General features: G+C 53.4%; 1 protein-coding gene across 1 annotated transcript; it reads right to left on the reverse strand.

The window, feature by feature from the left end:
* Positions 1-328: 328 nt before the first annotated feature.
* On the reverse strand, positions 329-12,005 carry SLC25A48 (solute carrier family 25 member 48). Its single transcript, XM_078601206.1, has 7 exons — positions 11,735-12,005; positions 9,508-9,551; positions 7,645-7,716; positions 3,550-3,862; positions 2,629-2,856; positions 1,672-1,805; positions 329-451 (listed from the first exon to the last, which is right to left on the reverse strand). Exons 1-7 carry the CDS (start codon positions 11,778-11,780, stop codon positions 329-331), a joined length of 960 nt encoding a protein of 319 aa, XP_078457332.1. The 5' UTR covers positions 11,781-12,005.
* Positions 12,006-15,166: the final 3,161 nt, after the last annotated feature.

The raw sequence follows: 15,166 nt of genomic DNA on the forward strand, positions 1-15,166 counted from the left end.
ATCCACGCTCTGACCACCAGAGCCCGGCCCGCGGCTCCCTCGAGGCCCGGGTGAGGATGTCCCGCGGGGGCCTCCCTCGTGATTCGTTGGAGACATACAAACAACAGCTCCGTTGTGGGGGGCCTTCCCCTCCTTTCATGTGAGCCCAGGTCGGGGCAACGTTGTCAGCTTCGCCCACCCGGCCTCCCTCCCTCCCTCCGGGCGGCTCTGCCGTCCAACCTTCCACCAACCTTCCACCAATCCCATACAATCCCATCCAATACCATACAATCCCATCCAATCCACCCAGCTACCCGCACCCCCCTCCCCCCCGGCCCCGCCGAGAGGGTCACAGCCCCGCCCCCTGGCCCATGCCGCGGATGGCGCGCAGGCTGAGCTCGTAGGCGAGGAAGGCGGCGGCGCTCATTGGAAACCCGCGGACCAAGTTCACGGTGAGACCGCGGAAAAACACCTGGGGGTGGGGAGGGGGAGCAAAGGGGGGGGGGGGGAGCAAAGGGGAGGGGGGGGAGCAAAGGGGGGGGGGGGGGAGCAAAGGGGAGGGGGGGGAGCAAAGGGGGGGGGGGAGGTGGAATGGGAGAGGTGGGAGGTGGAATCCACATTCAGCGTAATCGCTCTGCACGGGTGTTGCTTCCTGGTGTTAATTCTAGATTTGAAGCTTTCGTGACTGCAAGGATTCATATTCTTAGGTTTTTTCGGTAAAGTCACGTAGGTAAAACATTAAAATTAATGAAAGTAAAATAAAATAAAGTCGTGATTTTTCTTTTATTTTACTTTCATTAATTGTAATGTTTTACCTACGTGACTTTACCGAAAAAACCTAAGAATATGCTTCCTGGTGTGTATGTGTGTGTTGGTAGTGTGTGGGAGTGTGTCGGTATGTATGCATATGGGAGTGTAATGATGAGTGTATGGATGTGTGTAACCAGTGCGTGTGTATATCTGAGTGTCCAAGGTTGTGTGTATGAATGTGAGCACGTGTGTCTGTGCGTACACAATGCGTGTGGGTGTTGGTGTGTATGAGTGTGCACGAGTGTGGCAGGCTGTGTGTATGTGGGTTCGCCTGTACGGGTGTGCACGTGTGTGCACGTGTGTACGGCTGTGCACGTGTGTTCACGTGTGTGTGGAGGACTGTGTGTGGGTGTGAACATATTGGCAGTGGGGAGACAAACGCGGCCGGCCTTCACAAAGGGGCTCGTTTACAGCCCTTACCCCAACAATCTGTGCATGGCTACACGGGGGTCTTTGGGGCCGTCCATAAATGACGTCACGCGATTTTGGACGATTTTTGACACCCCCCCCTCGTCACACGGCGTCACAAAAAGTCAGACCCCCCCTCAAATATGACGTCACAAAGCTCTGCCCCCCCCCAAAAAAAATATGTAAAACATGCTTCAAATCGCTTTAAACTATGTCATTGTAGTGCGTATTTAATGTGGCGCTGCACTCTGATGTTGTAGGAGAAAACATTTATAAAAAAGTGTATTCAATTAAGTAGAACGTGTTGTCTATATTTAATTAAAGTTGCGCATTTTGATGTGACGTCACATTTCTCAACCCCCCCCCACCCCTCGTCACACATCGTCACAAATGTCTGACCCCCCCCCCCCTCCCTAGGCGCGTGACGTCATTTATGGCCGGCCCCTTCGTCTTCGTGTGGCTGCGAGCACTGACCCCGGGCCCCTCTGCGCGGTAGCTGTGCAGGGCGCAGTGCCAGGCCCCCGAGTACTTGGTCTCCACAACCCCGTCCGCCTGCAGGCGACTCTTCACCACGTCGAAGGGGGTCGCGAGACCCCAGGACAAGGATCCTGACCCCCCCCCCCCACACACACACACAGCGTGGCGTTAATTAAACAGCGATCTGTACCACAACACAACGATCTATTCACACGGTGATTATACAACCCTGACGATGATGATGATGATGTTTCGATTTAAAGCTTTTGTGACTGCAGGGATTCATCTTCTTGGTTCTTTCGGTAAAGTCACGTAGAAGGGAAATAATACAAATAAGACATAATAAAATAAAATTCTCACGACGTTTCGGCCACAACGCAAGCAGCCGCTGTATTATTTCCCTTCTACGTGACTTGACCGAAAGAACCAAGAAGATGATGATGTTGTTTAAAATCCGCACGTGGTTCGCAATAAGTCACAAACACCTCCTCGTGAAAGACTCGGAGCAGAAAATTCGCCGACTTCGTTCTTCCACGAAGCTACTGGGGCCACAACCCTGAACCGCATCCACTGCACAAAGCATGGCAACCCAGGCCGTGTGGTTGAAGGGGATGTGTAAATAATAATAAGAATTGAGTTGTGTACGTGGAGGGGGCAGGTCTGTGTAAAACACTTCACTTCCACTGCTGTCCGCTAGCCAAGTCACCCTTGAAACAGAGCTCCACTTCGCAATCATCTTCTGAATATCTGCCTTATCTAGGGCGCCACGGTGGCGAGAAGTTAACTATCTCGCCTGGTATACGGAAGGTCGTGGGTTCTATGATAGGCCGCTTCGTTGAGCTATCATTTGTGATAGCCACGTCGCTTCTGAAAAAAGAGCTATAGAGCTCAGCGGGCCTCACCTGGTAAAAAAGAAAAGAAAACAAACGTGAAATTAATTCTCTTGTTGTTTACCTGCCAGTCCTCCTGCCATCCAAACCGCGCCCATGGAGGGCTCGGGCTGCCCGCTGGGGGTGAAGGACTGGCACAGCAGCACGTAGGGCACGAAGTACGTGCAGTAGCCAGGGACATCCCTCAGCAGCATCGCGCCGGCGCCTCTGTAGAGCCCCCGCAGCCCCCCGCGAGACACCGTGAGCCACACGCAGTGGATGGGGCCCCGGTACAGCGAGCACGGCTGCAGGCCTGGGGGAGCAACGTGGAGAGCACGAGGGGCACGAGGGAGAGGCGTGGAGTGTAAGAACAACACCGTTGGAGCTGATGATGATATCCACATTTTGCTCTCAATAATACGTAATAATAAAACAGAATCATGATTCGTTTGTAAATGAGTGCCACTTTATGCCGGGGCGTCTCGGAGCGCTTTATAAAGGGGCACCCCAGGCGGCAGCTTCCTCTGTGTGGCACCGGGTGACTCAGCGGCTGGCCTGCAATCTGGCATTAGTCTGCTGCCAGTCGTGGGGGTGTTTGCTGCTGTGTGTGCAAGCCCAAATGAGTAATTTGCGGATAATTTGGTAAAATCCGGACCTTGAATTAAGGTCCACACACGGTGAGAAGTTGATTCAGAAACCAGAGCACCGGGACAACACCCACGCGTGCGAGGGGGGAACACTATATCCTATCCAGATGGGAAACAGGTGGAATCCACATGCTTGCCGTGCCGCCTTCTCCTTGCGAGCAGGGCTACGGTACCTCCTCGTACCCCCATCCACGGGAAGGGGAGTTTCACAAAATGTGTGCGGTGATCCTCCAAACCCTCGCTGCCCCCAATTTTCTGGATTACAGGCCACGCGCGTAGCCATCACCGCCCAGGTCAATGAACGTGTCGCTGAACGCACTACCCCCCCCCGCCCCCCGTGCCCAAGACTCGCCACTCACCGATCCCCAGATTCTGGGTCTGCATCTGCAGTCGAATCTTGACCAGGTCCACGGGCGCCCCCACGGTGACGGACACGGCGCCCGTGAGTGCGCTCGCCAGCAACAGCTCGGACACGGGGGTGCGCGACGGCGCGGCGGCGGCGTCGGCGGCGGCGGCGGCGGCGTGCTGGTGAGACCCCGGGACGCCGGGGCCCACGGGGGGTCTCAGCGACTCCAGCACTCGCCGCGATGTGCTGAACACCCCGAACACGAGCGAGTTGTAGGCGGCGATGCTCGCCAGAGGGAAGGACATGCCCTTGAAGAAGGACAGCGCCTGTCACGTGCCGCACGCGCGCACGATCAGGATGGGAGGGGTGAATCATCAGTGATTCTGCACTTGCTCTATGACTATAGTACTATGCCGCCTTCAACTTTTATGAACGACTGGGTGTTTAAGGTGAGCGATTTTTCGTTTTATCTGGTTGTATAGCAAATTAAAAAATCCAATTACTTTACTTAGCAAGTAAAAGAATTGTGTTTTAATATTTGTGTTTTTCAAAATTTAGGGCCCCTTTATAATATATGCTACAGGCCCCGTACTAGCTTAATGCGGCACTGGGTCAATCCACTTCTGGATGAAGGCCTACCCACCGAGCCGATGTAATAATCCACCCAGCAGGTACTGCACCACGAGCTGATGTCGTCGTTCCATCATCTACTCCATTCCTTGGCTGCCACTCCGCAAATGTTTGTTGACGAACACCGTCATTATCCCTTCCCGAATGCCGTGGCGCGTTTTTCCCAAGCCCACACTTAAACGTTTTCCTAACAGTTTGACAGATGTGAGTATCCGTTAACCTACGTAGGTCCTCTAATTCGTGTGTTCCTCTGTTGTTCAGTGTACGGCCATTCCAAGGGTGAAGTCGAGGGGAGCGTGGGTGGAGGGCCTCGTGTCAGCCGGAGCTGTCTTTGAGCTGAGTTCCCTCCACCAACCGGCACTGCGCAGCGCGCTGAAGTATGGTTTCCCCAACGCGGCGTTGGGGAAGCCTTCATCCAAGTAGTGCATTATTATTATTCTGAACTAGATCGTGGTTGGGGTGTCATCGCTCAATGTACCATCTGCGTTCAACCAGCAGGTGGCGAGAGCACACAAGGGATGATCATTATGCAGAGGGACGGTGAAGTATGGGTTGGCACCCGTTTCTTGTTGGTCCGTACACAATACCTGTCAACGCATAAAGTTTACCCGTATGCTTGTACGGGGAAATGGAGTTTCCAGGTCCATATGGCGTACAGCCGTTTCAATACGCGCACATTTTTTGGGTCTATTTGTGTTTTTCCGTTGTGATGGGACTTTGTAGGATGAACGTCGAGATTTATAAGGGCACGGGGTGACCAATAAGGTCTGACTTGGTGTGTAATGAGGTAGGGCACTTCCCGACTCCCCCGTGTCTCATTGACGTCCAGACTCAAGGCCTTCCTCTCCTCCTGCGCGTCTGAGTGACCACGAGGAGCCTCTTCATCATCACGGTCACCACGCTGGCGTCTCTGTCGCCCCCTGTACCCTGCAGACTCCTATTCTTCACCCCCCTCCCCCATCTCTTCTTAATAACGTCACTCCTCTGCTACCCCCCCCCCCCCTATAGTCTGGAGCTGCGTTGTTAGCCACCCTTGCTTCACAAACACGGATTATTCCCACTCGTGTAGGAACGGCCCTTGGGGCACGGCCTAGGTGTGTGGCGACAGGAGAAGGGCCGGATCGTGACTCGGGTCGTGGTCTCGCTTTAAAGGGGCGCGTGTTTTTCTTTGGCGCGCGCAGGCTGCGGCATGGCTACTGTGCAGGAGAAATTTCGGCTCTGAGCGGGGAACGTCGGTGACAGGTTGCGTCGACAACACACACTGACACACAACGCGAAACAAATGGCTCACTCACACCGCATCGACGAGAGGCGTGGACACGTGGCGTCTCTCTGTAATGTGACCTTAGTAACCTTGGCGGGGGGCTGGTGGGGGGAGGGGGGTCTTGATTGGGGAGGCGCAGGGGGCACTAAATACTGCTTTAAGACTTTAATTCAATCCACGTCGCTCGTGCTGGCTCACGAGGAGCGAACCGATGGTGTCCCACGTGCGGGTGTTTCATGATGTATTATTATTGTTGTTGTTGTTGTTGTTTTGAGCGTGATTCGCGCTGCTCCGAGGGGGATGTTGGTGTGGGTCGCTGTTGCGCTGATCGCTCATGATCAGTGCTTTCTCGTGCATAGATGCATGTCTATGAGAGATTCTCGGAATATCCTCAGCCCCCTCCCTTCACACTATAGGGTCAGATGTTAACTACCTCGCCTGGTAGGCAGGAGGTCGTGGTTCGATCCGCCTGCTCTATATTTGGAGTTTGCGTGTCTTTCTCCCCGTGGTCGCGTGGATTTTTATCCGAGTCCTCCGGGTTTCCCCTCCACATTTAAAGTGAACATCACGCGTCTAGAGTATTTGGCTGTGATACATTTCCACGTCATAAGCCACTTTGTTGAGCTATCATGTGGTCAGATCGCTTCTGAAAAAGAGCTACATAGCTCAGTGAGCCTGACCTGGTAAAACTAAATGTCGTTGAACTATTTGGTTTCGTGGTCTAAAACAAGGCTAAATAAATCAATACAAGTCCACGCGTTCGTCAATAACACTGTGTGTGGTCTTAAAAGAAACAAGTATATAATAGACACGACGCTTCGGGCAATGGCCCTTCTTTTGAGCACATAAATGGCCTCGTGTGCAAGGCACGGCCACGTGCCTTCAAAGCGCCCGTAGACGCGGCGATGTCACGCGGACACGCAGGGCGTGATGGGAGCGCCGATAGACCCCCTCACGGTCAAATTCGTTAATTTTTTTTGTTTTCTACCGGCGAAGCAATCTCGTCGCGCAGAGTTCTGTGGCTCCGTTTCAGACCGCACGCACCACGTGAGCGTGTGTCTCACCAGGCGCTCACACTTTACAGAAATATGTTAGAATTGGCCAAGAGTCGTTTAAAGGTACTGTCATGAGTCTCATGGAGTTTGCTCATCACTCCGTTCACACGTTTTTAGCACAAAGTCCGCTGCATGGTCCCGCGTTCTTCCACGAAGCGGTTTCTTTTAAATGTGATAGTTAATGAATTATTAAATGAAAAACACAATCTGGCAGAAATCCAGACCGATTTGCAGTCCAAGGTTGTGATGACGATTGCCCCCAGCTCTTCCGCCGCCCCCCCCCCCTCTCCCTCCAGCTGTGCTGCCCAGGATCGCGATGTAGCGGCCACAATGAATCATTCATTTACAGGAAACACCTTCATATACAGAGGACCGCAGAGCTTCGGGAATTGCTGGCGCCGGTTTACGGCGTGGCTGCTGCTGCCTTCCCGCCCGTACGTGGTTCTTCCTCGCGCCTCTGAGTCATTGTGTGTGTCTCTCTCTCGACGCGAGTCGGCGAATACGATGTGGCGGTGCGTTACAGGTCGAAACGCGCATTGCAATTGTGTACGACTGTGCGTGTTTCTACGTGCGTCATGTGTTTGATGTTGTGTTTGTGGGTGTGTATGGACAATTGTGTAGCTGTAAGAAGGCAGACAGAAATCAAGAAGACGAAATGGAGAGGTGAACTTGAGCCGGGTGCGGGGTTGCCAGTGAAGAGTTGGACTTGATCGTGAGAACGAACCGTGACATTGTGGCCGAGCTAAGTTTGCGTGAAATCGGTGCACGTCGGTGATTGACGAAAAACATGGAAGGAAAAACTGAAAAGGGCCGCGGAGAAGCGCGGAGAGACGCACGCTTGGGCATGCCACTGAGAGACAGAGAGAGAGAGGAACGCGTGCATGAGAAGACCACACGCAGGTCAACGATGACATCGTCCAAACTATAAAAAACCGAAGTGGCTTTGAACAGGAAGCGCTGTGGCTAACAAGGGGTGATGGATGCAGGTCGAGGAGATGGCAGCGACGACATCAGCTGGCGTGCAGGCGACGAATGGATCGTTGTATCGCAGGATCGTGAGAGCCTTGGGGATGCCTCCATCCAGCAGTGGATTGATCATGCCTGATGACGATGTGTATACATCTGTGTGTGTGTGTGGATAAGGTGAGTGGAGACGCACCGATTCCTTCCTGTAGATCGAGGTTATGCAGTGGAACATGTTTCGGTACCCAGAGGCGGCCTGCAGTCGAGTCTGTCCACAGACAAAGACAAAGATCCCCCATGTAGCCTCTCACACATTTTTTTTGGGGGGGGCGATGGGGGGGGGGCGTATTCACAAGCATCTGTTATGACGCACGAAGCTACTCATGTCAGGCTGTGTCCATCTTGGGAAGGGGCCCAGGACCGGTTCACATGTTCGCCACTGTTATTGATCGTGAGCGGGAATCGAACTCAGGTGGGCCGGGTTCGTATCGCATGGCGCTATTGCCGCTGCGCCACCGCTCCCCACTACCCCACGCGCAGTCGCACGGACACGTGCGCGCGTGACGCGTGTCCAAGGAGACCAGGTGACTACAGGACACGGGTACGATCGAGGCCGCGTTCCTGGCGCTCGCCCCGAGCGGCCGCATTTGGGATTTTACATCGGCGGTGGTGGTGGTGGTGGCGGTGGTGGCGGTGGTGGCGGTGGTGGTGGGGGGGGACGCTCGTCACCTGCCACGTTAATCATTCACACGGGGGGGCGGGGGGGGCTTTGTGTTTCATTACTCGGCATTCATATTTGTCAGTGGGGGGGGGGGGGGGTTCAAAAGTCGCGCGCACATGGTGCGGTGTGAACTTGCTGAACGCGTTGTGCACCGCACTGAGAAACGATTGTTTCAAAGGCCGCTCTATAAATGTTAATTATATTATAATTACTCGTTTATTATTAATGTGCGTATGTGGCGCTGCAAGCGTGGGGGGGGGGGGAACAAGGGTGCTGCTGCAAGGCCTCGTGCTGTACAGTGTTCGCGATGCAAGCGGAGAGTTGAGATGCAACGGTAGGGGGATGACGGTCGTGCTGCAAGTGATGCAAGGGCGGCGCTAAGGGGTTGAGGGTGGACGCAGTGAGACGCAAGGGTTGAGGTGCAAGGGTAGGGGCGATGACAGTCGTGCTGCAAGAGTGGTGCTGCATGTGCGGTGCTGCAAGAACAGCGATGCAGGGGGCCGTGCTGCATTCGTGCTGTCCCAATGGTGTAGGGAATGCAAGGGTCGGAATTTAACAATGGGGTTACAAGGGTAGGGATTTAACAATGGGGTTACAAGGGTAGGGATTTAACAATGGGGTTACAATGGTAGGGCTTTAACAATGGGGTCACAAGGGTCGGGATTTAACAATGGGGTTACAATGGTAGGGATTTAACAATGGGGTTACAATGGTAGGGATTTAACAATGGGGTTACAATGGTAGGGATTTAACAATGGGGTTACAAGGATAGGGATTTAACAATGGGGTTACAATGGTAGGGATTTAACAATGGGGTTACAATGGTAGGGATTTAACAATGGGGTTACAAGGGTAGGAACCTAACAATGGGGTTACAATGGTAGGGATTTAACAATGGGGTTACAATGGTAGGGATTTAACAATGGGGTTACAATGGTAGGGATTTAACAATGGGGTTACAATGGTAGGGCTTTAACAATGGGGTCACAAGGGTCGGGATTTAACAATGGGGTTACAATGGTAGGGATTTAACAATGGGGTTACAATGGTAGGGATTTAACAATGGGGTTACAATGGTAGGGATTTAACAATGGGGTTACAAGGATAGGGATTTAACAATGGGGTTACAATGGTAGGGATTTAACAATGGGGTTACAATGGTAGGGATTTAACAATGGGGTTACAAGGGTAGGAACCTAACAATGGGGTTACAATGGTAGGGATTTAACAATGGGGTTACAATGGTAGGGATTTAACAATGGGGTTACAAGGGTCGGCATGCAAACGTCGTGCTCGCATGTGTGGCACGGCACAACAAGTTCCGGGTGGTGCGCGCACCTTCACTGTGTCCATGGGATGCCCCACCACGACGCTGGAGGCTCCTGGTGGCGCACGCAGACACACACACAGACACACACACACAGACACACACACAGACACACACACAGACACACCCACAGACACAGGGATACAGACACACAGACATACACCCAGGGATACAGACACACAGGGATACACACACACACCCGAGAACACACAGACACACACACCCGAGAACACACAGACACACACACACACCCGATAACACAGACACACACACGAGAACACACAGACACACACACCCGAGAACACACAGACACACACACACACCCGATAACACAGACACACACACGAGAACACACAGACACACACACCCGAGAACACACAGACACACAGACACACACACACACAGACACACACGAGAACACACAGACACACACACGAGAACACACAGACACACACACACCCGAGAACACACAGACACACACACCCGAGAACACACAGACACACACACACGAGAACACACAGACACACACACACAGACACACACAGACACATACACCCGATAACACAGACACACACACACACGAGAACACACAGACATACACAGACACACACACACACAGACACACACACACGAGAACACACAGACACACACACACGAGAACACACAGACATACACAGACACACACACACACAGACACACCCGAGAACACACAGACACACAGACACCCGATAACACAGACACACACACACGAGAACACACAGACACACACACCCGAGAACACACAGACACACACACACCCGAGAACACACAGACACACACACAGACACCCGATAACACAGACACACACACACGAGAACACACAGACATACACAGACACACACACACACAGACATACACAGACACACACACACAGACACACACACCCGAGAACACACAGACACACACCCGGGGACACGCAGGTGTGAGACGCATCGCGATGCCCATCTCTGAACATCGCCGCTGCTGCTGCTGCTTGAGTAGTGACTTGTGCCAGTGACTTGTGTCAGTGATTTGTGTGTGCGCGGTAGTGGAGCGGTCATCGCACTGTGCGACAAAATCGGCGACCCGAGTTCGATTACCGCTCACGGCCAAAACCAGTGACGATTACTTAAACCGGTTCTGGGCCTCCCCTAGGTCTACAGAGCCTCAAATGAGTACGTAGTGCGATGTGTAAACATCGCCACATCCCTGTGTGCCGTGTCGGCGGCTTTCGTGGGTGCTCGCTAACAATTCTCTCCCCAACAGTCTGCTATGTGAATGCGCGAGGTATGTGTCTTTGTTTTCTTACGTCCCACTATCATGCTGTCCTCCGGCACTTCCAATTAGCACGGCTGGCTACGTACGGTGCGAAAGAAGTTCTACATACATCTGACGAAATCTCTCGCATGAATTCAGTGACACAGTGCCGTGGTTGGCATGGGCCCTGGTACATGGAATTAAATGGACACCTCCCTGTCCAATTTCACCTCTTCATAGCCTTGCACTTGACCCCCCCTCCCCCCTCTGTCTTGTGGGTGCCGGTGCAGTTGGACCGCCTGCACACTCGATAGGATCGGACGGTCACGTCCAATGGACGTGCGGGCAGCTTGTATATTTATATATAAATTGGCCAAACGTCCCAAAACCGCAAGACGCTTGTGAAAAAGTGTCTTGAGACTCAGCGAGGTTGTTGCGGATAAATAGATAAAACTTTTTTTTGTACAATTCTTTTCATTTTATTTCACCACTTAAGGCTCACTGAGCTATGTAGCTCTATTTCCGAAGCGACCTGGCCACAAATGATAGCTCAACGAAGTGGCTTATCAAGTAGACATTTATAGCAGACAAATGCTCGAAACGCATGTTTCTAAACCCGGAGAAAAATCCAAACGACTGCGTCTAGAACACGCAAACTCCAAATATACAGCAGGCGTCAGGGTCGGGATCGAATCAACACCCTCTTGTCTACCAGGCGAGGTTGTTAGCATCTCGCCACCGTGGCGCCCATTACATCAACAGCAGCCACTTTATCTCGCAAAGCCCCCATTTTCATCACTAAACGCAATTGGATTTGGAATCGGACGATGCCTCGTGACACGAGGACTTTTGATCAAGCTGCAAACATTTAACCACACGCCGTGCACAAGCAGGTAACACCCACCCCCCACCTCTCGTTGCCCTCCCCCACGAACCCCCTCCCCTCGCCCACTCACAACTCACCTCCAATCCACCCGGCCACGAAGTCATCCACTCTAAAGTTGCCCATGCTTCAGTCGATGACAGAAGTCGTCTCCGAGATTGATTGCGCTCGAAAAGACGTGGCCAGCAGGTCTGCCACGGCGATCACCTCCAGGGGCACTGAGACCCCGCGGGGACTGGGACCCCTCCCTCGGGGTGCTGGGAGCCGCTGGGTTTCAGGGGTGGTCCTGGGTGTTGCTGTTTGAGTCACGATCACTCCTGCCAGTGCACCACGCTATATGCGCCCATTGCCTTATCAGCCAGTGCCCTCTACCCTCCCACCTCGCTCTCTCCTCCCTCTCGCCATCCCTCCTCCCTCCATATCTCTCCGTCCATTCCTCTTCCTTCATCCCTCCCTCCATTCCACTATCCCTCAACCTCCTCTCTTCCTATTTCCCTCCGTGCATTCCATCTCCCTCCCGACCTCCCTCTATGTCGGCCCTGCCGCCACCACGCTTCGTGAATCATAATTAACAACCCGTTCATGAGATGCAGGATCAAAGTTCATTTGCGAAGGATTTTTTTCCGAACCGCACATTGGGAATACGTCCAAGAGGCTCCGATGCTCAAACGAGCCCCGAGCAGCGATCACCTCTGTCCGTTGGGAGGTGCCGAGCCCTTGGTGGAAATTCCACATTCTTATGACGCTGACGCCTATCGCAAAATCATCCGGGGAGCCGCCCTATCTCGTCGGATGTCGGAAGCGAAGCAAGGTTTCAGCCTCGACACAGCTCGGACGGTGGCATGCGCCAGGCTCGCCCGGGGTTGTAGGCGCGGGGCCGTGACGCGTGTCTCGGCGGTGCTGTCCCTGGTGACAGGTGGTGGTGGGGTGTCTCCGGGTTTCTTCCCACGTGGAGACTCTCATCAGTGGGATTTTACAGTCGAAAGTTCAACTCATGCCAACGCCGAGACCACCCTTGTGGACAAAACGAAAATTTCTGCTTTACAATCACCAAATCCCATGGTGGGGGAGGGGGGGGCATTCTTTAGCCGTGCGGCGGCCCAGGGCTGACGTGGTCGTCACCGCGAGCGAACAGCGGGGGACGCAGGCGGCGACTCTCGGTTGTTATCGCCAAGGCGATTGCGAACGCGTCAATAATTCATTTTCGTTGAGCAAATGAGCGGGCCGCGACTGAGGGGCTACTGCCAGCGTGATGGGCGCCGTGTCGGCGTGACATTGTAGCACGCACGGAGACGATTACGACAAAAGTAGAATTCGCCCCATGAAATCCCGCGAGCTGACGACACTCGGATATTGTTCGTTAACGTTGAGAGCGCGGCACGAATTCAACCTTCAAACAAAGACATGGGCAGAGGCGCGGGAGAATTCATTCAATAATAAGTGTGGGCCCCGGTGCCACCTGGGATACTCAGCGCCCCCTGGGGTGCCCAGTGCCGGATGAAGCGAGTGCGGGGCCTGTAACATGTGATGTTGTAAAGGGGCCCTAAATAAAAAAAACCCTAATATAAAAAAATAACATTTTTACTTGCATAGTAAATTGTATTTTTTTTGCTATACAGCCAGATAATACGACAAATCACTAACCTTAAACACCCAGTCGTTCATAAAAGTTACAGGGCAGTATAGTACTATAGTAGTAAAGCAAGTGCGGAATCACTGAACCGAGATTGATAGCTTGAAAACATTTAGCGCGGAGCCCTTGAAAGTGCGGGGCCCATAGCATATGTAGTTACTACATGTGTTTTGAGACCCCCCCCCCACTCCGCCCCACTCCACCAACACGCGAGGCGCTTTCCCCGTGCCGACCCGGTCAACGCCGTCATTCTCCGACCGGAGTGGGCCTCCGTCACGAAGAACACGAACGGCCCCGTACCTCCAGGCGGTGTTTATTGTGGGAAACCGTTCACCACGCACGCACTGCCGTCCCTGGGGGGCCGCGGAGACTCTGGGCGACCGCCCCGGGCCCCGCGCTTTGGCGTCAAGGTGCCAGAAGCGATCACCTCCCGTTTGCTTTGAAGGCGTCGGGGGGCGCACGCTGCGTGATTTGCCAAGGGCGCCGCACCCCCTCCACCCCCCCCCCCCTATGGACAGCCCCGCGTGCATGCGTCAGAAACCGCGAATACAGAACGAGTGTTGTTTTTCTTCTTCTACTGTGCTGCATATTTGTTTTTAAAGGAGGGGCGTTCGAGCGACGGCCTTGACAAAGAGGCCACTCGAGGCAGATCCGGAGGTCGCGAGACCGATAATCGGATGAGTGGCTGTTCTAGGAACGATTCACTTGGTCCTGCCATATGACTGTGGAATTGTCACCACTGGTTCACAGCACCACTAGAGGTGAGCCCCATCTGTCGGATTTAATTACGCTGCAGTGAAAGCGATATACGTTTCTGTATATTTACATTTAAAATTAAACGACTTTTACCATAACCTGCTGCCAAGCTTGTGGTCAGACATACGAAGAGCGATTGACACATTTGTGGATACAGCGATAAATGGATCGATTAATAGATCAATAGTTTGTCAGACAAACTAAGATGGACAGATGAATAGATGGATAGATGGAGAGACGTGTTGGTGACAAAGTGATACATCGTCAGGCGAGTGAGAAGACGTTTAACTTAATAAAAAGGGGCAGGCGAGCTCCTGTCGAGGGCAGGCCGACGGGCCAAACTTTCTCAAACTCCGGCAACGTTCTTGACGCTTTCCCCACCTTAAAAAACAAACCCCACCGATACATGAAAGAGCCTTAAACACGCGCTGCCCCGTTCCCCTCCCAACCTCCGGCAGCAGCAGCAAACACGCGGCTTGCTCTGCCAGAGATAAGAGGTTGTGTTGCACAAATGGAACACTAGGTTATCTTTCGGTTTTCGAACACGTGGCACACACGTGGGCACACAGACTTTTGTTCGCCGCCCATTTGTTTTCTTGTTTGTCGGTCATCCCAGAATGCACCGACAGGGCGAGCGGGAATCCCCCAACTCGAGAAGAGGTTGTGAAAGACAACTTGGCCCAGTGACGGCCAGGGTGATGTTTCGTTCCGTGACAGCTGCACCTGTGGAACCTGTGGCACGTGACTCCTGCAGCACCTGGACAAAATGTGGACGACGCCGCCGGCACGCAGTCACCTCCTCTTCGATCTCGAATGACATCACGGGATCTTTAATGTCCGCTGAAAAGCAGACCGGCGATAATTTACCGGTCACACCCGCATTTACCGGGGCGGCTGACCGGATTCGAACCACGATTCCCGTGTAACAAGCGGTAAAACGCGCAACCGCCGAGCCACTTCACCGGCCCAACACTCGTAGCAGCTCCCGCCATCTTGACCACCGCTTCTCCTGTGCGATGTCCGCAGCGCTCGGGATTTCACGATCTCTACCTCCGACGCTTTGAATCGGCACCACCCACGCGCGTGAACCACACGCGGGCTGTTGGCAGGACTCGCAACAAAA

Source organism: Lampetra planeri, chromosome 15 (assembly GCF_965212315.1).
Source record: "Lampetra planeri chromosome 15, kcLamPlan1.2.h2, whole genome shotgun sequence".
Taxonomy (NCBI): Eukaryota; Metazoa; Chordata; class Hyperoartia; order Petromyzontiformes; family Petromyzontidae; genus Lampetra; species Lampetra planeri.

Coding starts and splice junctions, on each gene's coding strand:
- SLC25A48 (XM_078601206.1), bottom strand. CDS start 11,780: ATGGGCAACTTTAGAGTGGATGACTTCGTGGCCGGGTGGATTGGAG. Junction 2,857..3,549: donor GACCCAGAATCTGGGGATCG/GTGAGTGGCGAG, acceptor TTGCTCCCCCAG/GCCTGCAGCCGTGCTCGCTG. Junction 452..1,671: donor ACCGCGCAGAGGGGCCCGGG/GTCAGTGCTCGC, acceptor CCCCACCCCCAG/GTGTTTTTCCGCGGTCTCAC.